The sequence below is a fragment of the Scyliorhinus canicula genome, chromosome 7 (assembly GCF_902713615.1).
Source record: "Scyliorhinus canicula chromosome 7, sScyCan1.1, whole genome shotgun sequence".
Lineage (NCBI taxonomy): Eukaryota > Metazoa > Chordata > Chondrichthyes > Carcharhiniformes > Scyliorhinidae > Scyliorhinus > Scyliorhinus canicula.
The window spans coordinates 52,868,735-52,896,131 of record NC_052152.1 but is presented as its reverse complement, the minus strand read 5'-3'; the positions used below and the strand labels follow the sequence as shown (position 1 = coordinate 52,896,131).

The window sequence follows — 27,397 nt, the reverse complement described above, 5'->3', positions numbered from 1 at the left end:
CTACTGGACCAGTAATCCAGAGACCCGCGGTAATGCTCTGGATTTCCAGGTTCAACTAAAAATATGGAATTAAAAGTCTAATGATGATCCTGAAACCATTGTCGATTGTCGTAATCAATCTGGTTCACTAATCCCATTTAGAGGAGGAAATCTGACATCCTTATCCAGTCTGGTTTACATGTGACTCTAAATCCACAGTAGTATGGTTTACTCTTGAATGTCTTCTGAGATGGCCGAGCAAGCCGCTCAGTTCAAGGGCAATGTGAGATGAGCAACACTCCCACATCCCCCGAGTGAATAAAGGACAAAAAATGATTCGGGGAGTTCTTTTGGAATCCTGGCCTCAACCAGTATTAATAAAGACAGCGGTGAAACAGACAAATAATTGATTTCATTGCTCTTACTGCATACTTACGAACCTACAAAATAGGAACAGGAAGCCAATGGGCCTCTTGAGGCTGCTCCACCATTTCCTAAGATCATGGCTGATTTGATTGTGGCTTCATCTCCTTTTCTACTCTCTATAACATTTGACTCCCCTATCAATCAAAATCTACCTAACACTGCTGTACAAATATTCAATGACCCTGTCTGTACTGCTCCCCGGGTAGGAGGATTCCACAGACCAACAACCTCTGACAAAAATAAATTCTCATCTACATCTTAAATAGGAGATAAAGATAAATGTACAAATTCAGTGCCACATTTCCCCTTATTACAAAAGTAGCTACACTGATCCATCCTTTGTATTGCTTACATCCATCCTGTATAATTTTAAAGTTGAAGATGACAGAAAACTTGGCGACATAATTAGTGAGCAAGTGCACCCTGGCAGCAGCATGCAACACTTACAAGATGCTATTCACCAAGGCTCCTTCAATAGCACCTTCCAAATCTGTGACCTCTACCATCTTGAGAACAAGAGCAACAGACAGGTGGAGATGTTCCCATGTGCAAGGTCCTGTCCAAGTGATAGACTAGCCTGACGTAGAAATATATCCCTGTTTGTTCAAAGTCTGAGGTTAAACTCCTGTCACTTCCCATCAACACTGAATGTAACCACAAGGATTGCAACGGTTCACCGCCTTCTTCTCAATGGTAATTTGGGATGAGAAATAAATTCTGGTCATTATCCCGACAAGACTAATAACCAAACTCCGCAATCTTGGACTTGACCCCTCCCTGTGCAGCTGGATCCTTGACTTCCTCACCAACAGACCGCAATCTGTCAGGATAGGCAACAGCACCTCCTCCACAATAGTCGTCAACACCAGAGGCCCCGCAAGAATGTGTGCTCAGTCCTCGACTGTACTCCCTATACACACATGACCGTGTGGCAAGATTTAACTCCAACTCAATCTGTAAGTTTTGCAGATACGACTTTTCTTTTAGAGTACCCAATTCATTTTTTTAGGGGCAATTTAGCATGGCCAATCCACCTATCCTGCACATTTTTGGGTTGTGGGGGTGAAACATACGCAAACACGGGGAGAAAGTGCAAACTCCACACGGACAGTGACCCAGAACATAGAACACAGAACATAGAGAAAAACAGCACAGAACAGGCCCTTCGGCCCACGATGTTGTGCCAAACTTTATCCTAGGTTAATCATAGATTATCATAGAATTTTGGACACTAAGGGCAATTTATCATGGCCAATCCACCCAACCTGCACATCTTTGAACTGTGGGAGCAAACCGGAGCACCTGGAGGAAACCCACGCACACACGGGGAGGATGTGCAGACTCCACACAGACAGTGACCCAAGCCGGGATCGAACCTGGGACCTTGGCGTCGTGAGGCCGCAGTGCTAACCCACTGCGCCACCATGCTGCCCCAGATGATATGACTTTGGTGGCCGTATGTCAAACAACGACGAATCACACTACAGAAGGGAGATAAACCACTTGGTTGCATGGTGTACCAAAAACAACCTCTGCCTAAATGTCGGAACGACCAAGGAATTGATTAGCGACTTTGGGAAGCGTAGCATGGCACACACTCCCGTCTGCATCAATGGCTCTGAAGTGGAGATGGTCCATAGCTTTAAGTTTCTGCGGGTCGCCATCACCAACAGTCTGTCCTGGTCCACTCATGTTGATGCAACAGCCAAGAAAGCCCAACAACGTCTCTACTTCCTACGGAAGCTAAAGAAATTCAGCATGTCTGTATCGACTCTCACAAACTTCTACAGAGTGCCAGAGAGAGCATCCCATCCGTCTGCATCACAGCTTGCTATGGCAACTGCTCGGTGCAAGATCGCAAGAAATTGCAGACTTTCGTGAACTCAGCCCAACGCATCACGCAAGTTTGCCACCCTCACATTGATTCTGTGTACACCTCTCGCTGAGGAAAGCAGTCAACATTATCAGAGACTCCTTCCACCCAGGCATTGCCTTCTTCCAGACCCTTCCATCAGGCAAAAGGTACAGAAGTCTGAAGACCCACACATCCAGAAATAGGAACAGCTTCTTCCCCACGACTACAAGACTCCTCAATGACTCCCCTTCGGACTGATCTGTTCCCTGTAAGAATACTATTCACAATGCCCTATGCTGCTCTTGCTCATGTATTTGCTTTGTTTGGTCCCTTGTTCCACACTGTAACCAATCACTGTTTGTCATGTACCATTTGTCAATGTACTCTGTTGATTATTCTTTTTGTCCGTTATGTACGTACTGTGTATGTTCCCTCGGCCACGGTCACATCGTACATGTGACAGTAATCAAATCAAATCTTGTGAGACGCCTCTCGCAAGATTTACCAGTTGTATGATCGCGCCAGGATTCCATGGTGAGTGGGGCACACAAGATTCAGTTGACACCACAACACTTCTTTAAGAAGAAGCAGTACAATTCCTCCAGAAATGCGTGGGATCTCACCCCCAACTCCTCTTACTCATAGAGCTGGGTGTGGTTCAGTTTCTTCCAAAAAATAAATGAGCAAGGAAACAGGAAAGCAGCAATTACTCAGCAAGGGATAATAGATTCACTTGGTACTGAACCATTTTGATCTGCCAACTGTTCTGAATTTTCTAAACAATTATAAAATTACACATCACAAGTGATATAGGGAGATGATTATTTATGATAACCGATTAACACTGTAGGTTGTTACCTTGTGATAATTCAGTGTTTTGTGGTTCACGTGAGACTGGTTCCTCCACCTTAATGTCATCTAAGAAAAATAAAATTAGATTTGGAACAAGTCTTTGGCATATCTATCGTAAAGAACAACAAGACAAAAGAATTAGACCATTCTTACATGTCGACATGAACTGAATATGCCACTCTGAAAGTTGGGAGGCTGCACTTGCTTTCCACCCATCCCACGGGTAACCTTGGTCATGGATTGTGACACCGTAATTCATTACCTCGAATGATTGGTGATGGTGAAGCATTTTACTTGAGGAATGGGGAAAACCTGACAAAATCTGCCACTGCTCCCGGAGAGGGGAAACCACTTGTCAGTTAATCATGGGACAGTCATAGTTGGTAGTTATGGAACTCAAAAATGCACAATAAGATTGACTGAGACTTTAGCGAGAAACATTGGCCCTACCTCCATAATTTATTTTTCTGATCACCGCCAATAAATGGAAGCTATCTACCATTTCCCCCTTACGGATTCAGAGTTGCCAAAGAGATTAGGTAGAGGGTGTTCAATCCAGAGCCTTGGGAGACTCAGGCAGAGATGTTCAAGTGAGCCTAACTGCTCACTTGAATATACAAATCTGGATCCCAGCCAGTGAGGGCGAGATCCAGATCGCAACATCAAGATAATCTTGTTTGTTCTGTCGAGGCACCCAGAGCGCCGCAAATCTTGTGAGACACATCTTGCGAGATTTACCGGCCTAGTCTTGTCCTGAGTCGAGCGCGATGAAACCGTACAATCGCGCACAAGGTCTGGCAAAACTATAAACCAAATTTAAGAAAGAGTTGAAGTTTTAAGGAGAGAATCAATTGCTTAAAAAATGTAAACCAAGGTTGTGGCAATAAATTGTTCAGTTAAAGAGTAAGCAATAAAAATAACCAGAATGTTGGAGGGTGTGTGAGGTGTTGGTGTGTGCTGGTGAGAAAGTGAGAGGTCGGAGACTGGGTGTAAGGCAGACTCAGGCTCATCCCGACCCACCCACTCACCCACTCATGTATTTTCTTGAATTCTGTTTAATTCCCTTTTCTTCCCATGTACTGAATGATCTGTTGAGCTGCTTGCAGAAAAATACTTTTCACTGTACCTCGCAACACGTGACAATAAACAAATCCAATCCAATCCAATCCACCTGGTCAGTCCCTCACTCCAACACCCTCGCTTATCGCTCCCACATCCTTGTCTGGTCAGTCACACGCTCGCTCCCATTCCCCCGCCTGGTCAGTCACTCGCTCACTCCCACACCCCCGCCTGGTCAGTCACTCGCTCACTCCCACACCGGGTCAGTCACACGCTCACTCCCACACCCCAACCGGGTCAGTCACTCGCTCACTCCCACACCCTCACCGGGCCAGTCACTCGCTCACTCCCACACCCCCGCCTGGTCAGTCACTCGCTCACTCCCACACCCCCACCGGGTCAGTCACACGCTCGCTCCCACACCCCCACCGGGTCAGTCACATGCTCACTCCCACACCCCCACCGGGTCAGTGACTCGCTCACTCCCACACCCCCACCGGGTCAGTCACTCGCTCACTCCCACACCCCCGCCTGGTCAGTCACTCGCTCACTCCCACACCCCCACCGGGTCAGTCACTCGCTCACTCCCACACCCCCGCCTGGTCAGTCACTCGCTCACTCCCACGCCTGGTCAGTCCCACGCTCGCTCCCACACCCCCACCGGGTCAGTCACTCGCTCACTCCCACACCGGGTCAGTCACTCGCTCACTCCAATTCCCCCGCCTGGTCAGTCACACACTCACTCCCACACCCCCACCGGGTCAGTCACTCGCTCACTCCCACACCCCAACCGGGTCAGTCACTCGCTCACTCCCACACCCCCTACCGGGTCAGTCACCTCGCTCACTCCCACACCCCGCCTGGTCAGTCACTCGCTCACTCCCACACCGGGTCAGTCACTCGCTCACTCCAATTCCCCAGCCTGGTCAGTCACACACTCACTGCCACACCCCACCGGGTCAGTCACTCGCTCACTCCCCACACCCCAACCGGGTCAGTCACTCGCTCACTCCCACACCCCCACCGGGTCAGTCACTCGCTCACTCCCACACCCCCGCCTGGTCAGTCACTCGCTCACATCCCACACCCCCACCGGGTCAGTGACTTGCTCACTCCCACACCCCACCGGGTCAGTCACTCGCTCACTCCCACACCCCCCGCCTGGTCAGTCACTCGCTCACTCCCACACCCCCACCGGGTCAGTCACTCGCTCACTCCCACACCCCCGCCTGGTCAGTCACTCGCTCACTCCCACGCCTGGTCAGTCCCACGCTCGCTCCCATTCCCCCGCCTGGTCAGTCACACGCTCACTCCCACACCCCCACCGGGTCAGTCACACGCTCGCTCCCACACCCCCACCTGGTCAGTCACTCGCTCACACCCACACCCCCACCGGGTCAGTCACACGCTCGCTCCCATTCCCCCGCCTGGTCAGTCACACACTCACTCCCATTCCCCCGCCAAGTCAGTCACTCGCTCACTCCCACACCCCCACCGGGTCAGTGACTCGCTCGCTCCCACACCCCCACCGGGTCAGTCACTCGCTCACTCCCACACCCCCACCGGGTCAGTCACTCGCTCGCTCCCACACCCCCACCGGGTCAGTCACACGCTCGCTCCCATTCCCCCGCCTGGTCAGTCACTCGCTCACTCCCCCGCCTGGTCAGTCACTCGCTCACTCCCACACCCCCACCGGGTCAGTCACTCGCTCACGCCCACACCCCCACCGGGTCAGTCACACGCTCACTCCCACACCCTCACCGGGCCAGTCACTCGCTCACTCCCACACCCCCGCCTGGTCAGTCACTCGCTCACTCCCACACCCCCACCGGGTCAGTCACACGCTCGCTCCCACACCCCCACCGGGTCAGTCACATGCTCACTCCCACACCCCCACCGGGTCAGTGACTCGCTCACTCCCACACCCCACCGGGTCAGTCACTCGCTCACTCCCACGCCCCCGCCTGGTCAGTCACTCGCTCACTCCCACACCCCCACCGGGTCAGTCACTCGCTCACTCCCACACCCCCGCCTGGTCAGTCACTCGCTCACTCCCACGCCTGGTCAGTCCCACGCTCGCTCCCACACCCCCACCGGGTCAGTCACTCGCTCACTCCCACACCGGGTCAGTCACTCGCTCACTCCAATTCCCCCGCCTGGTCAGTCACACACTCACTCCCACACCCCCACCGGGTCAGTCACTCGCTCACTCCCACACCCCAACCGGGTCAGTCACTCGCTCACTCCCACACCCCCACCGGGTCAGTCACTCGCTCACTCCCACACCCCCGCCTGGTCAGTCACTCGCTCACTCCCACACCGGGTCAGTCACTCGCTCACTCCAATTCCCCCGCCTGGTCAGTCACACACTCACTGCCACACCCCCACCGGGTCAGTCACTCGCTCACTCCCACACCCCAACCGGGTCAGTCACTCGCTCACTCCCACACCCCCACCGGGTCAGTCACTCGCTCACTCCCACACCCCCGCCTGGTCAGTCACTCGCTCACTCCCACACCCCCACCGGGTCAGTGACTTGCTCACTCCCACACCCCCACCGGGTCAGTCACTCGCTCACTCCCACACCCCCGCCTGGTCAGTCACTCGCTCACTCCCACACCCCCACCGGGTCAGTCACTCGCTCACTCCCCACACCCCCGCCTGGTCAGTCACTCGCTCACTCCCACGCCTGGTCAGTCCCACGCTCGCTCCCATTCCCCCGCCTGGTCAGTCACACGCTCACTCCCACACCCCCACCGGGTCAGTCACACGCTCGCTCCCACACCCCCACCTGGTCAGTCACTCGCTCACACCCACACCCCCACCGGGTCAGTCACACGCTCGCTCCCATTCCCCCGCCTGGTCAGTCACACACTCACTCCCATTCCCCCGCCAAGTCAGTCACTCGCTCACTCCCACACCCCCACCGGGTCAGTGACTCGCTCGCTCCCACACCCCCACCGGGTCAGTCACTCGCTCACTCCCACACCCCCACCGGGTCAGTCACTCGCTCGCTCCCACACCCCCACCGGGTCAGTCACACGCTCGCTCCCATTCCCCCGCCTGGTCAGTCACTCGCTCACTCCCCCGCCTGGTCAGTCACTCGCTCACTCCCACACCCCCACCGGGTCAGTCACTCGCTCACGCCCACACCCCCACCGGGTCAGTCACACGCTCACTCCCACACCCCCACCGGGTCAGTCACTCGCTCACTCCCACACCCCCACCGGGTCAGTCACCTCGCTCACGTCCCACACCCCACCGGGTCAGTCACACGCTCACTCCCACACCGGGTCAGTCACACGCTCACTCCCACACCTTCACCGGGTCAGTCACACGCTCACTCCCACACCCCCACCGGGTCAGTCACTCGCTCACTCCCACACCCCCACCGGGTCAGTCACTCGCTCACTCCCACACCGGGTCAGTCACTCGCTCACTCCCACACCCCAACCGGGTCAGTCACTCGCTCACTCCCACACCGGGTCAGTCACTCGCTCACTCCCACACCCCCACCGGGTCAGTCCCTCGCTCACTCCCACACCCCCACCGGGTCAGTCACTCGCTCACTCCCACACCCCACCGGGTCAGTCACTCGCTCACTCCCACACCCCGACCGGGTCAGTCACTCGCTCACTCCCATTCCCCCGCCTGGTCAGTCACTCGCTCACTCCCACACCCCCGCCTGGTCAGTCACTCGCTCACTCCCACACCCCCACCGGGTCAGTCACTCGCTCACTCCCACACCCCCGCCTGGTCAGTCACTCGCTCACTCCCACACCCCGACCGGGTCAGTCACTCGCTCACTCCCACACCCCCCGCCTGTCAGTCACTCGCTCACTCCCACACCCCCACCGGGTCAGTCACTCGCTCACTCCCCCACCGGGTCAGTCACTCGCTCACTCACACACCCCCGCCTGGTTAGTCACTCGCTCACTCCCACACCCCCGCCTGGTCAGTCACTCGCTCGCTCCCATTCCCCCACCAGGTCAGTCACTCGCTCACTCCCACACCCCCACCGGTCAGTCACACGCTCACTCCCACACCCCCACCGGGTCAGTCACTCGCTCACTCCCACACCCCCGCCTGGTCAGTCACTCGCTCACTCCCACATCCCCACCAGGTCAGTCACTCGCTCACTCCCACACCCCCGCCTGGTCAGTCACTCGCTCGCTCCCATTCCCCCGCCTGGTCAGTCACACGCTCACTCCCACATCCCCACCGGGTCAGTCACTCGCTCACTCCCACACCCCCACCGGGTCAGTCACTCGCTCACTCCCACACCCCCACCGGGTCAGTCACAAGCTCACTCCCACACCCCCACCGGGTCAGTCACACGCTCGCTCCCACACCCCCACCGGGTCAGTCACACGCTCACTCCCACACCCCCACCGGGTCAGTCACTCGCTCACTCCCACACCCCACCGGGTCAGTCACACGCTCACTCCCACACCCCCACCGGGTCAGTCACTCGCTCACAGTCCCACACCCCCACCGGGTCGGTCACCTCGCTCACATCCCACACCCCCACCGGGTCAGTCACTCGCTCACTCCCACACCCCCACCGGGTCAGTCACTCGCTCACTCCCACCGGGTCAGTCACTCGCTCACTCCCACACCCCCACCGGGTCAGTCACTCGCTCACTCCCACACCCCCACCGGTCAGTCACACGCTCGCTCCCATTCCCCCGCCTGGTCAGTCACTCGCTCACTCCCACACCCCCACCGGGTCAGTGACTCGCTCACTCCCATTCCCCCGCCTGGTCAGTCACTCGCTCGCTCCCATTCCCCCGCCTGGTCAGTCACTCGCTCACTCCCACACCCCCGCCTGGTCAGTCACTCGCTCACTCCCACACCCCCACCGGGTCAGTCACTCGCTCGCTCCCACACCCCCACCTGGTTAGTCCCACGCTCGCTCCCATTCCCCCGCTTGGTCAGTCACTCGCTCGCTCCCACACCCCCACCGGGTCAGTCACACGCTCGCTCCCATTCCCCCGCCTGGTCAGTGACTCGCTCGCTCCCATTCCCCCACCTGGTCAGTGACTCGCTCACTCCCACACCCCCACCGGGTCAGTCACTCGCTCGCTCCCATTCCCCCGCCTGGTCAGTCACTCGCTCGCTCCCATTCCCCCGCCTGGTCAGTGACTCGCTTGCTCCCATTCCCCCGCCTGGTCAGTCACTCGCTCACTGCCACACCTCCACCGGGTCAGTCACACACTCGCTCCCACGCTCGCTCCCATTCCCCCGCCTGGTCAGTCACTCCCTCGCTCCCACACTCTCGCCCGGTCAGTCAGGATTTTAACCCAGGGTTTTTTTCTCACTCAAGGAGTCAATGAGAAAAATTCTGAAAGATAACAACAAATTGAACATCATTAAAGGTTGAGGTGTTAAAAAAAGGTCAGAGTGCATTTCTGCGTGTGTCTGGCTCACTCAGTCTTTGGTGCTCACTCAGCCACACCCACTGTGAGTGGGTTCTGCGCCGTGTGTGGGTGAGGAACCACTTGTCTCCACCCGGAGGACCTGTCACACATAAGTAGTGACTGCCTTAGTGACTGACCTATCCCTCCCACTGACCACATGTCCATTCTCCCACAAATCCTCCAGCCGACGCCATTGGCCGATCCCAGGCGGCACCCTCTCCAGTCTCCCAGGGGACCACCTCGGAGGAGAGCTCCAAGGAAGAGACCATAATAGCACAGCTGTCATCCCCCCCATACACCAGCACGGATACACACACCTCAGTGGGACATGTTAGTGGTCAGGCTTCAGGTGCACAATCTGGTGAGCACCACACTGCTGCTGATGTACATCAGGTGGAGGCAGGAACCCCCAGGTGAGGCAGCAGTCGGAGGGCTGCTGGATCCCAGGGCCCAGCTGGGTTCCAGCCTGATGCTGAGCCTGTGGAACAGGGTTACCCAGAGCAGATGAAGGCATTAGGGAACGCCCAGGACATTTAGAGGGAGATGTCAGTGACACTCCAGCAGGTCCACAGCGATTGGAGGAGTCCCAGAGGCAACGGGTGTAGGAGATGTCACCGGCAATGCGTGGGACTGGGGCCAACACTGCCAGGGTGGTGACCGCAGTGGAGAGCCGAGTGCACGACGTTGACACCATTAGTGAAGGTGTCCAAGGTGTTGCGCAGTCGGGGACGGCCATTGCTGAGGTCTCAACAGAATGTCCGACTCGCTGGGGGATGTCACCCAATACCAGGCTGACCTGATGAGGTTCTGCAGGACATGTCTCACTCTCAGATGGGCATGGCCAAGTCGCTGCGGAGGTTGTCCCAGTCGCAGGTGGGTATTGCGACTGGGACAAGCACGGGGAACCGACAGGGCTGGCAGTGGCAGATGATGCAGGGGCAGCTGGGGCTCAAACCAGCTGCCCCTCCATCCTAAGGTGAACCCCAGGCTCCTATAGGCACCGGCCAGGAGGAGGGGGCGCCGAGTGCCAACCCGGACCGGTCCCGTGGAGTGGCAACGGTGGCCATCAGCTCCCCTGAGTTCCATCCTTCTGAAGAGGTTGCATCTCGCAGTCAGCACACGGGACAGGGAGGCACGGCTCTGCATGTGCTGCCACCAAGTGAGCTGGGACTCTTCGGACCCAGAGGACGCCGGTCAGCTGCATCTGAGGCCACAGGTCGAGGTAAACAGCTGGCTGCCTCCACCTCAGATGTGCATCCTGGAGACACACCGAATGTCGTGCTAGAGCTAGGTGGGCCAAGCACATCGAGGATCACTGAGGGCACAGGGGAGGGGTAGAGGAATTGTCAAACGCAATCAACACCTTTGTACACAACCAGTATGTCGTCCCCTTCTTCCACAATGTGGGCTGACCTCCAACCTTTGACCCGTCTCTCCAGGCATCTGTCCCTCCCAGCGGCACTCACACACCCTCGGCTGTGGACATGTCCCCGGAGCTGTGACCCATCCCCTGGGTGTTCGGATGAAGGCTGTTGCGTGTGTGGTGTTGCCAACCGCAGTGTTCAAGCACAGCGTCCAGGCATCAAAGCAATGAGTCCCACATGCTACATGGCCCGCCCACCCATGAGAATAAACTTGGTTTGTGTGAAATGCTCACTTAACCATGATTGCCAATTCTCCATGAGCTGTAGCTTTTAGCCGCGCGGCCAGAGGCCTCGGCAGTCGGTTGGGGTTATGGTAGTTCATGGGGCGGACGGGCCGGGACAAGGGTTGCCCCAGGTAAACAAGATCCAGGGGTTGGCATGGTGGTGCCGTGAGCAGTTGCCCCCCAGCGCACACACCACCCTCACATGCAGCCCACCCCTGCGGAGCGTCCCCATCCCCAGGGTCCACCATCCCCCACTGAGCACTGAGATGATGAGCCCAGCACCTCCAGGCTCTTTGCCTGTGAGCAAAGATAACGACTCCCCTCCTCGACTCACCAAAGAAGCCCTTCTACCAGGTTCATGTTTTTCAAAGGGAGTACTAATTGGCGCCAGCGTGAGACCTTGCTGGGGAGGGCCGCTGAATGACGGGAGGCCGCTGGATTTGGGTGGCTCTTGTTAATTGTATGGAAATGGGGCTTAAATGTGATAATTGCTTTCTCGCAACACATCGCAAACTGTTCGGCGTTTGGGTGGTTCTCGCTTTTGGCCTCTCCCGTTATTCACCGGCCTCGTTTAGCTTGAGCGAGAGCGTAACGTGGCCGGAGAATCGCGCCCAGTCTCATCCACACACACTCACGGGACACACACTCCCTCCTGCTCCTCACACACACAGACCTCATAGGTGCGGCTGTGGCCAGATCTTCCCCATCCCCTTCCTCCCACCCCCTGCCTGTTGAAGCTACTGCGTTTGGCTTGTCCAATCACAAGCTGCTTCCTCCTTAAGTTGTCTACTGATTAGCTCCCCAGCGAGCCGATCGACAGCCAGAATTGTGGGTAAACCACTGGATGATCAGACTTGCAGCATTTTCCAAACTTCTGTCCATGGGGTCTTCACCGGCTGAGTCCAACAACATGATGGGCCGCATTAAAGATCCTCGGGGGCTCCATCTGGGAAATCACAAGTGCAGGGAGGCCTGGCTTTGGGACAGTGGGGGGTTGTAGCGATAGTGGGGTGAGTCAAAAACCATTGAAGGTGCCAGGACAAGTTGGTAAAAGGTGATTAAGTGTATGGGATACCTTGCTTTATAAATATGACATCAAATACCAAAACGAGAAATCTATGCTAAACATTTAGAAAAAAGAACAAAGACCAATACAGCACAGGAACAGGCCATTCGGCCCTCCAAGCCTGTACCGGTCATCATACCAACCTTTGCCAAAAACCCTCAGCACTTCCTTATGCCGTATCCCTCTATACCCATCCCATCCATGTGTTTGTCAAGATGCCTTTTGAACACCGTTAATGTAACTGCTTCCACGACCTTCCCTGGCAACGCGTACCAGGCACTCACCACCCTCCGCATAAAAAACCTGCCTCACACATCTCCTCTAAACTTTGCCCCACAGACCTTAAACCTATGCCCCCTGGTGACTGACCCCTCCACCTTGGGAAAGAATGCCTGCCCATCCACTCTATCCATCCCCCTCATAATCTTATAGACCTCTATCAGGTCATCCCTCAACCTCCGTCTTTCTAATGAAAACAGTCCGAGTCTATTCAGCCTGTCCACATAGCTAACACCCTCCAGACCAGGCAACATCCTGGTAAACCTCCTTACAAATGACTAGTTATATTTCGGATGGTGTAATGTGTAGAATTCTGGCAACCACACTTTAGGAGGTTTGCAAGGGCTCAGAAAGGGAACAGAGCAGATTCATCACGAATGAGGGATTTCAGTTACATGGAGCCACTGATCGAGCTGGGATTGCTCTCTTTAAAGCAGAAACGGGAAAGTTACCTAATAGAGGTTTTCAAAATTATTAGGCATTTGTTAACCTAAATATGGAGAAACTGTTTATGCTTTTAGAAAAAGAACTAGAGGGGAAATCAGGAGAATTTGCCACTCTCCTACCCCACGCTGGGTTATGTCTGGAATGTACTGCATGAATTCAGATCCTGTGAGAACTTTCTAAAGACACCTGAACCCATTTTTTTAAATTTGCAAATTCTTGGGAAAAGTGCTGAGGTGTGGGTCTAAATTGGGTAGCTTTTTCAAACAGCACGTTAGGCCAAATGGTCTCCCACGATTCCATGGTGAGTGGGGCACACGAGATTTCAGTTGACACCACAACATTTTTTAAGAAGAAGCATTACAATTCCTCCAGAAATGCCTGGAATCTCACCCCCACCTACCCTTGCTGACAGAGCTGGGTGTGGTTCAGTTCCTTCCAAAAGATAAATGAGCAAGGAAACAGGAAAGCAGCAATTACTCAGCAAGGGATAATAGATTCACTTGGTACTGAACCATTTTGATCTGCCAACTGTTCTGAATTTTCTAAACAATTATAAAATTACACATCACAAGAGATATTAGGGAGATGATGATTTATGATAACCGATTAACACTAATAGGTTGTTACCTTGTGATAATTCAGTGTTTTGTGGTTCACGTGAGACTGGTTCCTCCACCTTAATGCCATCTAAGAAAAAAAAATGAGATTTGGAACAAATCTTTGGCATATCTACCGTAAAGAACCACATGACAAAAGAATTAGACCATTCTTACATGTCGACATGAACTGAAAATGCCACTCTGAAAGTTGGGAGGCTGCACTTGCTTTCCACCCATCCCACGGGTAACCTTGGTCATGGATTGTGACACCGTAATTCATTACCTCGAGTGATTGGTGATGGTGAAGCATTTTACTTGAGGAATGGGGAAAACCTGACAAAATCTGTCACTGCTCCCGGAGAGGGGAAATCACTTGTCAGTTAATCATGGGACAGTCATAGTTGGTAGTTATGGAACTCAAAAATGCACAATAAGATTGACTGAGACTTTAGCGAGAAACATTGGCCCTACCTCCATAATTTATTTTTCTGATCACCGCCAATAAATGGAAGCTATCTACCATTTCCCCCTTACGGATTCAGAGTTGCCAAAGAGATTAGGTAGAGGGTGTTCAATCCAGAGCCTTGGGAGACTCAGGCAGAGATGTTCAAGTGAGCCTAACTGCTCACTTGAATATACAAATCTGGATCCCAGCCAGTGAGGGCGAGATCCAGATCGCAACATCAAGATGATCTTGTTTGTTCTGTCGAGGCACCCAGAGCGCCGCAAATCTAAATTTAAATAGAGATCAGGTTTAAATTCACTACTGAGAGCAGTTATCACTTTGAAATCCTCAAATGATTGGGAGATTCTTTAGATTGCAGAGAGAGATCCTTATACAGCTGCTTGCTTTGCCTGCAGCTATCCAACTCTCAAAACTAAACTAAACACACCCTGTAGCTGTCTGCTCAAAGGGAAAGTGAAAGACAGATAGACCAGCTCCTCACACTCTTGGACATCACTGCAGCTATCTGACAAACACACATTTCTTAAAGGTACACCTACTACAACTATTCGATAAATACCCATTTCTTAAAAGATACTCGCACATGACACAATAAATAAAAGAAGTGCTTTGATGTGATTCCTGTGTTTCATTTCCTTTGAACAACGATTTTCATTTGGCGCATTTTGGAGGAAATAGTGAATGTCAAAATTAGCCTTTTCTAACATTTGTCAAAATTGCTATTTCATATCTTTGTTAGAATTATTCATCACTTTGCTCAGTGAAGTTCTGCAATACGATCTTTATTACTATTAGTAACAGAAAGCCATTGCCCAAGTCAGAATGGCAAGTTCAGTAAACCTATGGCTAGCTTATCCATAGATTACATCAAAACTCAACCATTTTAATGTTCTTAAACAAAGCAATTTAGAATCAGGAGCTTTCGGAGCATAGCTCCTTATCAGGTGAGAAAGAGGTAGGTTACACAAACACGGCATATACAGACAGAAGCCATTTAGGAAGAGGCGTCAGCTCAATTGCATCTCCTAGAATTTAACAGTTGTAAAGCAATAAATTGTCATCACTTGTGTCTGTGTAGAAGGTGGTGCTGAGGATCTACGAGTTCAATTTGGGGTTAGGGGAAGCACTCCTGTTCCTCATGGCTCCACATTCTTGTCGGTCTCTGTAACAAGCTTACATTTTTACAGACGCTTTGTTAAGCTGCATGTAGACCTATTTCTTCTGAATGAAGTTGGGATGACACACCCATGGATAACCAATATTGACCTCAGACAGACATTATCCCTTTTATTTGTCGAGCTTAAGCAATCAACAACGCTACTCGGGCCTGCATATCTTTTTTTGGAAAAGGCAGTAACAGTTCTCTCATGTAGCTTCTCAAGTAAGAATCTACTTAATAGAGCCCATGGCACTACTCAAAGAGCTGGGCAGTGCTTCTAGTTTCCTGGCCATCATTATTCCTCATTCACCATCATTAAACAGGCTAGCTGGTATTTTGAGGCTGTTTGTGGGACCTTACTGTAGTAAATTTCCCTATGTTCAAATAATGGCTATACTGCAAGAAATGGTTGTAGAGTACACAAGATTTTAGTTCATCCCTCAACAACACATTGCTGAAATGCACCAAAATTAGTTTTGGAAATCCTTAGCATTTCAACCCCCAACTACTACAGTTGAGCATCCCTTATCTGAAATGCTTGGGGCCGAGCGTGTATCAGATTTCAGAATATAACGTGAATCTGCTGTGCGTTAGGAACTGTGCATGTGTGGCAGGCTGGGACCTGCGCGCGTGTGGCAGGCTGGGACCTTCGCGCGTGTGGCAGGCTGGGACCTACGCGCGTGTGGCAGGCTGGGACCTACGCGCGTGTGGCAGGCAGGGACCTACGCGCGTGTGGCAGGCTGGGACCTACGCGCGTGTGGCAGGCTGGGACCTACGCGCGTGTGGCAGGCTGGGACCTACGCGCGTGTGGCAGGCTGGGACCTACGCGCGTGTGGCAGGCTGGGACCTACGCGCGTGTGGCAGGCTGGGACCTGCGTGCCTGTGGCAGGCTGGGTCCTGCGCGCGTGTGGCAGGCTGGGACCTGCGCGCGTGTGGCAGGCTGGGACCTGCGTGCCTGTGGCAGGCTGGGACCTGCGTGCCTGTGGCAGGCTGGGACCTGCGCGCGTGTGGCAGGCTGGGACCTGCGCGCGGCGGCAGGCTGGGACCTGCGTGCCTGTGGCAGGCTGGGTCCTGCGCGCGTGTGGCAGGCTGGGACCTGCGCGCGTGTGGCAGGCTGGGACCTGCGTGCCTGTGGCAGGCTGGGACCTGCGTGCCTGTGGCAGGCTGGGACCTGCGCGCGTGTGGCAGGCTGGGACCTGCGCGCGTGTGGCAGGCTGGGACCTGCGCGCGTGTGGCAGGCTGGGACCTGCGCGCGGCGGCAGGCTGGGACCTGCGCGCGTGTGGCAGGCTGGGACCTGCGCGCGTGTGGCAGGCTGGGACCTGCGCGCGTGTGGCAGGCTGGGACCTGCGCGCGTGTGGCAGGCTGGGACCTGCGCGCGTGTGGCAGGCTGGGACCTGCGTGCCTGTGGCAGGCTGGGACCTGCGCGCGTGTGGCAGGCTGGGACCTGCGCGCGTGTGGCAGGCTGGGACCTGCGCGCGTGTGGCAGGCTGGGACCTGCGCGCGTGTGGCAGGCTGGGACCTGCGCGCGTGTGGCAGGCTGGGACCTGCGCGCGTGTGGCAGGCTGGGACCTGCGCGCGTGTGGCAGGCTGGGACCTGCGCGCGTGTGGCAGGCTGGGACCTGCGCGCGTGTGGCAGGCTGGGACCTGCGCGCGTGGGGCAGGCTAGGACCTGCGCGCGTGTGGCAGGCTGGGACCTGCGCGCGTGTGGCAGGCTGGGACCTGCGCGCGTGTGACAGGCTGGGACCTGCGCTTTGCCCAGGAACCTTCCCTGAGCCTTGTGGGATTTCCCACTCGTGATGTCACGTCGTTGCTCGGTTTTCGGAATTTTGGATGAGGACAAAGACTCCCACAGTCCAAAGATGTGCGGGTTAGGTGGATTGGCCATGCTAAATTGCCCGTAGTGTCCTAAAAAGTAAGGTTAAGGAGGGGTTGTTGGGTTACGGGTATAGGGTGGATACGTGGGTTTGGGTAGGGTGATCATTGCTCGGCACAACATCGAGGGCCGAAGGGCCTGTTCTGTGCTGTACTGTTCTATGTTCTAACCACAAATAAAACCTGGAAACATTTTACACTATTAAGCGGTGCTAAGCCATCAAATGTTAGGCCACTGTCTCCCTCTATGGCTCAGTGTTGTTTCCCTTTATTACAGAACAACACATTACTGAAAATCAACACAATTCTTTCAGAAATCCTTAGCATTTCAACCCCCAACCCACACCTACTGTTTCAGAGTGTCTGGCCCAGACCTTTCTGGAAAATAATTGTAAAAGGCAAAAGGGATTGGCAATTACAATGTACACAGATCTAACCATCCCCATTTTAAAGGAAACATATGCAGTGCATATTTTCACATCATACTTAACTATAAGAAATATAACATGAAAGTAACAAACTATCAGTGGAAAGAACATTTCTCTGCTGTACCCACCGTGGAGCTGGGAAAACAAAGCATCACTACTCTGGGGAAAGTGTAATTACAGGGTGATGGAGTTTAAATGGGTACTTTCCTTTATCAATGTAAACACAAGAATTTAGAATGCAATCACTGACAAGAGAGTGTGCATAGATGTAAAAATTTTTAAACACACAAGATTGATATAAAATGGCAATACGTGACAAAACCTTAAAAAAGATTAGCTTTGTCACCAACTGCCATATGGTTCAGAAGGTGAATACATACCTTGCTTTTTCTTTGCATAATAACGGTAGAGAATACAGACAAGGGCAATGACAAGGGCAAGAAGGACAAAGGGTATGATCAATATGTGATGTTGACGATGATTTTCTAAAAAAAGAAAAAATTCAGATCAGTTTTCAATGGTCAGCTTAACACAAATAAATTATTGGCCCGGATCTTCCGATGATAACAGGGGTGAACGTTCAGACATTTGCTGCACTTCATGACCCAACCTGTGCACATGCATGTTATTTATCCGGGGAGTTTAAACTTCCAATTGTTAGCATTTTGCTTCCCAGGCCTCTCCAAGGATACATCTGACATTGCCTGGGCTTCATATCCTTTACCTACATAGATTTTTTACCCCATCCTTCTCCAACTGTTACTCTCAGGCAAAGAGCACTGCACACCCAAGTTCAATCGTACTCTAATCCTACCAGCCACCCACCTCCCCCCACCCTTCACCTGGAGAGGCCACATGGTCAACTCCCTGTGAGTCTATGACACTTCAATAGATGATTGATGCCTCCTGGCACTGTAGCTGAAGACTTAATACCAAGTGAGGTCTCAAGGTAAAGCACGGTTTGAGGGTAGGGCTGGACAAGAGCACACAGATCAAACCACAATGGGGGCAGTATCAGGAAGCCCCCCCTGTACATCAGACAATAAACACTCCTCACAATGCACACACCCTCCCACCCCTGACACTAAACACCCAAGTCCACTAGCATCGCCAACTGCAACCTTACCACTCAATTTTGCAATTATCCTGGTTTTCAAGTATTTCAATGGCTTTGCACACCCTGGGCTGGATTCTCTGTCGCAGGGTCCTCTGTTTTAGCAGCGCACTTATGGCAGCAGATTTCCTGATGGCATACGGCTGCAGAGAATCCTGTCCCTTATCTGTGAGCTTCTCCTGTCTCACAATCCCTCTGGAGATATCTGCCCTACTCTAATTCTGGCCTCTTGAGCATCCCTGAATTTAATCATCCCATCGCTGGCGATGGTGCCTTCAGATGCCTCGGCTCCGTGCTCTGGAATTCATTTCCTAAACCTTTCTGCTCGTCCATTTGTCTTTACACCTTTAAGACACTCCTTAAAACCTACTTCTAGTTCCGGCTGCGGCTATGCAGAGCTAAGCCGCACGTTCGGCGGCTCCCGCTATCATCGGACTTTTGGGCTCTTTTTAGGGCCCGTAACGGTGCTTGACTGACTTTTCCCGGTGTGGGAAGATAACAGCAACACTTCCCTGCTGGCGGATGGACTGGACCAGGAGCGGGGCGGTTAAAAAAGCGGCTTTGGAGCAGAGAAAGATGCGAGGGAGGAAGACCAAGATGGCGGCGGGCGGGGAACCGGCAGCGTGGACGCAGGAGCACCAGGAGCTACTCCACCGCTGCTTTAGGGAGCTTAAGGCTGAGCTGCTGGAACCGCTAACGGCCTCATTCGACAAGCTCCTGGCGACCCAGACGGCCCAAGAGGCGGAGATTTGTGAGATCCGCAAAAGTCCTCGGAGAACGAGGATGAGATCCTGGGCCTGGCGGTGAAGGTGCACGAGGCGCTCCAAAAGAAATGGCAGGCGAGGCTCGAGGAAATGGAGAACCGCTCGCGGCGGAAGAATCTGCGGATCCTGGGCCTCCCGGAGGGGCTGGAGGGATCGGACCTGGGGGCCTATGTGGTCACCATGTTGAATTCGCTGATGGGAGCGGGGTCCTTCCAAGGGCCCTTGGAGCTGGAAGGGGCCCACTGGGTGCTGGGGAGGAAGCCCAAGCCCAGCGAGCCGCCAAGGGCGGTGCTGGTGCAGTTTCACCGGTTTCACCGAGAATGTGTGCTCAGGTGGGCCAAGAAGGAGTGGAGCAGCAGTTGGGAGAATGCCGAGGTCCGAATCTACCAGGACTGGAGCGCAGAGATAGCGAGGAAAAGGGCCGGTTATAACCGGTTGAAAGCAGTGCTGCACAGGAGAGGGGTGAAGTTTGGCATGTTACAGCCGGCGCGCCTTTGGGTCACCTATAAAGACCGTCATCATTACTTCGACTTTCCGGAGGAGGCCTGGGCCTTTGTTCAGGCCGAAAAGCTGGACTCAGACTGAGGGTTGGGGGTTGGTCTGGGATTGTTGTATAGTGTTTTGGGTTTTTCCTTCCTTGTTCCTTTGGGAGTTTGTGGGATGTTTTGTAGGCCCGTTGGACGGACTCGGGGAAAGGGGGGGTGTTTGGCTGGGAGGGGTTGAGGGTCGGTGAAGGTGGACGGGGCCTCGGGGGAGGGTAGGGCGGCCTGGGTCGGGGGAGTTTGGGCCTGGAAAGGGAGCTGTGCCAGAGGGGGGCGGTGCCGGCCTAGCGGGTGGAACGGGCTTTTTTCCCGCTCTAGGGGCTGGAATCGCGGGTTTTTTCCCCGCGCTGGGGCTGGAACGGGAGGAGACTGTTCCTGTTGGTGGGCAGGGAGGGGAGGAGCAGGGGCTGAGGGCGGATGTGGCCATGCTCAAGGAGACTCACCTTAGGGTGGTGGATCAGGTAAGGTTGCGAAAGGGGTGGGTTGGGCAAGTGTTCCATTCAGGTTTAGATGTGAAGAACCGGGGGGTGGCGATTTTGGTGGGGAAGAGAGTGTCGTTCGTGGCGTCGAGTGTGGTGGTGGATAGCTGTGGCAGATATGTGATGGTAAGCGGTAGGCTCCAGGGGGAGCGGGTGGTGTTGGTCAATGTGTACGCCCCAAATTGGGACGATGCGGGCTTCATGCGGCGTATGTTGGGCCGGATTCCTGACCTTGAGACAGGGTGCTTACTAATGGGTGGGGATTTTAACACAGTGCTGGACCCAACACTCGACCGCTCTAGGTCCAGTACGGGTAGGAGGCCGGCGGCGGCCAAAGTGCTGAGGGGGTTCATGGACCACATGGGAGGGGTGGATCCTTGGAGATTTAGGAGGCCGGGGGTCGGGGAATTCTCATTTTTCTACCATGTCCACAAGGCTTACTCCCGGATTAGGACAAGTCAGCATGGATTTAGTAAGGGGAGGTCGTGCCTGACAAACCTGTTAGAGTTCTTTGAAGAGATAACAAATAGGTTAGACCAAGGAGAGCCAATGGATGTTATCTATCTTGACTTCCAAAAGGCCTTTGACAAGGTGTCTCACGGGAGACTGCTGAGAAAAATAAGGGCCCATGGTATTCGAGGCAAGGTACTAACATGGATTGACGATTGGCTGTCAGACAGAAGGCAGAGAGTTGGGATAAAAGGTTATTTTTCGGAATGGCAACCGGTGACAAGTGGTGTCCCGCAGGGTTCAGTGTTGGGGCCACAGCTGTTCTCTTTATATATTAACGATCTAGATGACGGGACTGGGGGCATTCTGGCCAAGCTTGCCGATGATACAAAGATAGGTGGAGGGGCAGGTAGTATTGAGGAGGTGGGGAGGCTGCAGAAAGATTTAGACAGTTTAGGAGAATGGTCCAAGAAGTGGCTGATGAAATTCAACGTGGGCAAGTGCGAGGTCTTGCACTTTGGAAAAAAGAATAGAGGCATGGACTATTTTCTAAACGGTGACAAAATTCATAATGCTAAAGTGCAAAGGGACTTGGGAGTCCTAGTCCAGGATTCTCTAAAGGTAAACTTGCAGGTTGAGTCCGTAATTAAGAAAGCAAATGTAATGTTGTCATTTATCTCAAGAGGCTTGGAATATAAAAGCAGGGATGTACTTCTGAGGCTTTATAAAGCACTAGTTAGACCCCATTTAGAATACTGTGAGCAATTTTGGGCCCCACACCTCAGGAAGGACATACTGGCACTGGAGCGGGTCCAGCGGAGATTCACACGGATGATCCCAGGAATGGTAGGCCTAACATACGATGAACGTCTGAGGATCGTGGGATTATATTCATTGGAGTTTAGGAGGTTGAGGGGAGATCTAATAGAAACTTACAAGATAATGAATGGCTTGGATAGGATGGACGTAGGGAAGTTGTTTCCATTAGCAGGGAAGACTAGGACGCGGGGGTCACTTTAGAACAGAGATGAGGAGAAATTTCTTCAGCCAGAGAGTGGTAGGTCTGTGGAATTCATTGCCACAGAGGGCGGTGGAGGCCGGGACATTGAGTGTCTTTAAGACAGAAATTGATAAATTCTTGATTTCTCGAGGAATTAAGGGCTATGGGGAGAGAGCGGGTAAATGGAGTTGAAATCAACCATGATTGAATGGTGGAGTGGACTTGATGGGCCGAATGGCCTTACTTCCGCTCCTATGTCTTATGGTCTTATGGATTGACTTTTTTGTTTTGAGCAGGCCGTTGATTCCGAGGGTGGAAAGTGGAAGGTGCAGAATACTCGGCGATAGCCATTTCAGACCACGCTCCACATTGGGTAGACCTTGAGTTGGGGGAGGGGAGGGATCAACATCCGATGGGGCGGTTAGAGGTGGGGCTGCTGTCGGACGAGGAGGCGTGTGGGCGGGTCTGGAGGTGTATAGAGGGGTACCTAGATATTAACAATGGGGAGGTGCAGGTAGGGGTGGTCTGGGAGGCGTTGAAGGCGGTGGTTAGGGGGGAGCTGATCTCCATCAGGGCACATAGGGAGAGGGGGGAGAGGGAGAGGCTGGTGGAAGTGATGGTGAGGGTGGACAGGAGGTATGCGGTGGTCCCGGAGGAAGGGCTGTTGAGGAAGCGACGTAGCCTCCATGCGGACTTCGATCTATTGACCACCAGGAAGGCGGAGGCGCAGTGGAGGAGGGCACAGGGGGCGGTATACTAATATGGGGAAAAGGCGAGTCAGATGCTGGCGCACCAGCTCTGGAAGCGGGAGGCAGCTAGGGAGATAGGGGGAGTTAGGGATGGAGGAGGGAGTCTGGTACGAAGTGCGAGGGGCATCAACGGGGTTTTTAGGACTTTTTATGAGGAACTATACTGGTCAGTGCCCCCAGTGGAGGAGGGAGGGATGGATCGCTTTCTGGGCAAGTTAAGGTTTCCGAGAGTGGAGGAGGAGCAGGTGGGGGGGTTGGGGGCACCAGTTGGACTGGAGGAGCTGGTTAACGCGATGGGGAGCATGCAGACAGGGAAGGCACCGGGGCCCGACGGGTTCCCGGTTGAATTCTATAAGAATTTTTCAGACCTGTTGGGTCCGCTGCTAGTTAGGACCTTTAATGAGGCAAGGGAGGGAGGGGGGGTGGGGGGGCTTGCCCCCCGACGATGTCTAGGGCGCTGATCTCACTGATCCTGAAGCGGGGTAAGGATCCCCTTCAGTGCGGGTCATATAGACTGATTTACCTCCTGAATGTGGATGCGAAACTGCTGGCAAAGATATTGGCCAGGAGGGTGGAGGACGTGGTGCTGCAGGTCATGCACGAGGATCAAACTTGTGAAGGGGAGGCAGTTGAATGTTAATGTACGGAGGCTTCTGAATGTCATAATGATGCCGGCAGTGGATAGGGAGTCGGCGACGGATGCGGAGAAGGCCTTTGATAGGGTGGAGTGGGGATACCTTTGGGAGGTGTTGAAAAGGTTCAGGTTTGGAGAGGGATTTGTTAGGTGGGTGAGGCTGGTGTATGAAGCCCTGGTGGCGAGTCGGAGAATTTTGACTGTCCCGCCCTGTCCCCCATGCTGTTTGCGCTGGCGATCGAACCCCTGGCCATGGGGCTGAGGGAGTCGAGGAACTGGTGGGGAATAGTGCGGTGGGGTGGGGGGAGGAGCATCAGCTGTCATTATACGCAGATGACCTACTGTTGTACGTGGCGGACCCGGTGGGGGGGGGATGCCGGAGGTGATGAGGATTCTTAGGGAATTCGGGGACTTCTCCGGGTAAAAGCTCAGCATGGGGAAGAGTGAGCTGTTCGCAGTACATCTGGGGGAACCAGGAGAGAGGGATTGGGGAGCTCCCGCTGAAAAAGGCGGAGAGGAGTTTTAGGTACCTGGGGGTCCAGATAGCCAGGAGCTGGGGGGCCCTGCACAGGCTCAACTTTACGAAGCTGGTGGAGCAGGAGTTTAGGAGGTGGGATGTGTTGCCACTCTCCCTAGCGGGCAGGGTCCAGTCTGTCAAAATGACAGTGCTCCTGAGGTTTTTGTTCCTCTTCCAGTGCCTCCCTATCATGATTCTTAAGGCTTTCTTCAGGCGGGTCAATAGGAGTATTATGGGGTTTGTGTGGGTGCAGAAGACCCCGAGGGTGAGGAGGGTGTTCCTGGAGTGGGGTAGCGATGTGGGGGGGTTGGCATTGCCCAACCTATGTGGGTACTACTGGGCCGCCAACGTGGCGATGATATGCAGGTGGGTGATGGAGGGGGAGGGGGTGGCATGGAAGAGGCTGGAGGCAGCGTCCTGTGTGGGCACAAGCCTGGAGGCGCTGGAGACGGCGCCGTTGCCGTTCCACCCAACAAGAGATACTACGAGTCCGGTGGTGGCGGCTACCCTCAAAATTTGGGGGCAATGGAGGCGGCATGGGGGGAGGTGAAGGCTTCAGTCTGGTCCCCGATACGGGGGAAGCACCGGTTTGTACCAGGGAGAATGGACGGAGGGTTTCTTAGCTGGCACAGGGCAGGTATCAGGCGGATGGGGATCTTTTTCCTGATGGGAAGTTTGCGACCCTAGAGGAGTTAGAGGGAAGGTTGGGCCTTCCCCCAGGGACCACCTTCAGATACATGCAGGTAAGGGCGTTTGTCAAGCGGCAGAGTTTCTACTGTTGCCGCCAAGGGGGGATCAGGACAGGGTGCTCTTGGGGACGTGGGTTGGTGAAGGGAGGATTTCGATAATCTACCAAGTGATGCAAGAGGGGGAGGAGGCCTCGGTGGAGGAGCTGAAAGGTAAGTGGGAGGAGCTGGGAGAGGGGATCGACGAGGGGATGTGGGCGGATGCCTGGGGAGGGTGAATTCCTCCTCCTCGAGGCTCAGTTTAATTCAATTTAAAGTGCTGCATAGGGTGCATATGACTGGGGCAAGGCTGAGCCGGTTCTTTGGGAGAGAGGACAGGTGTGTCAGGTGTTCTGGGAGCCCAGCAAACCACACCCACATGTTTTGGGCGTGCCCTGCGCTGGAGGACTTTTGGAGGGGCGTCGCGGAGACGCTGTCAAGGGTGGTTGGTTCCAGGGTTGAGCCGGGCTGGAGGCTCGCAATATTTGGGGTAGCAGCGGAGCCAGGAGTGCAGGAGGCGAAAGAGGCCGGTATTCTGGCCTTTGCAACCATGGTAGCCCGGCGCAGGATTCTTTTGCAGTGGAAGATGCGAGGCCCCCGGGCGTGGAATCCTGGGTCAACGATATGGCTGGGTTTATCAAACTGGAGAGGGTCAAGTTTGCCCCAAGGGGGTCGGTGCAAGGGTTCTTCCGGTGGTGGCAACAGTTTCTAGACTTTCTGGGGGAGCGTTAGAGGATGATTAGTTTCAGCAGCAACCTGGGGGGGGGGGGGGGAGAAATGGGCAGGTTTGCTTTTTCCTTTATTGGGTATGTGTATTTGTTCTCATGTTAATTATTTTTGTTAATTTATTGTTTCTGTATTGGGGGGGGGGGGGGTTACTGTTATTTCTCTTTTTCTTCTGTTTTTGCTGGTTAATAACAATTATTTTTAAAAAATAAAACCTCCTTCTAGAACCCAGCTTTTCACCATTTGCTCCAATATGTGGTGGACTGCCTAATTTTGCTTTATAACACACGTGTGAAGCAGCTTAGGATATCTTTACTTTGGGGATGGGGGGACTGGCAGTTGTTGTCGTAGAAATAAATTTAATGACAGCACAATGGGTAGGTAAAAAACCAGCCATTTCTTCCATAAATGCACAGTTTAAATATAATTGCTACTCACAATGACCTCCACATGCATTGCATTCAGTACTTTAATTGTTCACTCTGAATACCATGATGCAGTAAAAGGCTTTAACACCCTTAATCTTCATTTACATAGATTTAAAAACTGTATAATACAAGCCAGCTAGAATTGAAGATGGTGGTTGAGCACCTTTACATTCCAGGAGGCCACATCATGGAGCTGCTCAAAGGGAAGTAGAGATACGGGAATAGAGCGGGGAAGTGGAGCTGAGGTAGAACATCAGTCATGATCTCCGTGAATGGCAGTGCAGGCTAAAGAGGCCATTTTGCTCATTCCTGCTCAGATTTCTAATATTCAGCTATAGGAACAGCAGCAGATTGATATGCTTATGGTGAACAATCTGTTAGTTGCAAATTATTTTTCATACAAGCTCCCATCTCTTGATGTGTATACCCAATGAGGTGTATAGTCGATGAGGTGTATACCTGACCACAACATACGAGTCCAGCCTACATCTTCTTACTCATCCCTCCCTCAAAATGCTGTCAGCTACAGACTGCTCTTTGTCCACTACAACCCACCACCTGCTGAAGGCAACTTCAACGCAACGACTACTGATTCACTGCACAAATTGTGTGTCCAATGAACACCACATGGAATTTTTGGCAGAATTTCCTCCAACCTCACCATTTTAGTTCAATTTGTTTGGAACAAAATGTAAGCAGAGCAGACAAATGCTGGAACACAACGAGATTGCAACATCACACGTTAACACAAATAGAGAGAACCTGTGGATTGTCAATGGGCTGACAATTTTGGAGAAACAAAGTAGATCAATGGCCAGGTGTGTCTGTCACTAGAAGTAGTTGCTGATCACAAAATTCTGCTCTGGTCTCCTTGCCTGTAAATCAGCACTCTGCAGACTGTTTTCCTTCTCATTACCAAACAGATCTCTCATCCCACTGAATACTCACTTCCCTGAAATTTATTAAATGCATTTGGCTGATATAAGGCATCATCGGTCATAGGTGGAAAGGATAACCCCAGTCTTCCAAATGTTATCCATTCATTCCCTCAGCACATTGGAATAATGCAGGGACTGCTGCAACCTGGCTATACTGTGGATGTCAGGCACTAATGATTTGATTTCTGTGATCAGAAACTACATGAACATTCATGGAGCAGCCTCATGTATTCATTCGTGTTAAGATATAGAACCTTGGTAGCCATACACATTCCATTTCAAAAAACTCTGGACTTTTCATAAGCTTGTTCATGGGCAGCACAAGTGGATAGCACTGTGGCTGCACAGCGTTAGGGTCCCAGGTTCGATTCCCCGCTGGGTCACTGTCTGTGCGGAGTCTGCACGTTCTCCCCGTGTCTGCGCGGGTTTCCTCCCACAGTCCAAAGACGTGCAGGTTAGGTGGATTGGCCATGATAAATTGCCCTTAGTGTCCAAAAAGGTTAGGAGGGGTTATTGGGTTACAGGGATAGGGTGGAAGTGAGGGCTTAAGTGGGTTGGTGCAGACTCGATGGGCCGAATGGCCTCCTTCTGCAGTGTGTGTTCTATGTTATGTTGGTCGTTGGCAAGAGCTTTGTTCTGCCTCCAATTGAAGCTTATTTTCCACTAGGAAGGTATTTTATCTTGAAAACAGAGAATCAATTCTTTGCTTTGGACCGGTGGGTTGGCTAATTTGACAGTTGTATCCTTTGGCAGACTGTAAATATTTCGATGTGCA

At 53.3% G+C, this 27,397-nt stretch overlaps 1 protein-coding gene across 2 annotated transcripts in view; it reads right to left on the bottom strand.

The window, feature by feature from the left end:
• LOC119968968 overlaps positions 1 to 27,397 on the bottom strand; it is a 67,799-nt gene that overhangs the window by 25,865 nt on the left and 14,537 nt on the right. For both annotated transcript variants that reach the window (XM_038802024.1, XM_038802026.1), the window contains exons 4-6: positions 17,937 to 18,041; positions 13,659 to 13,718; positions 3,119 to 3,178 (exon numbers count right to left, since the gene is read on the bottom strand). In XM_038802024.1, coding sequence (XP_038657952.1) covers positions 3,119 to 3,178; positions 13,659 to 13,718; positions 17,937 to 18,041 — 225 coding nt within the window. The remainder of the gene's footprint in view (positions 1 to 3,118; positions 3,179 to 13,658; positions 13,719 to 17,936; positions 18,042 to 27,397) is intronic.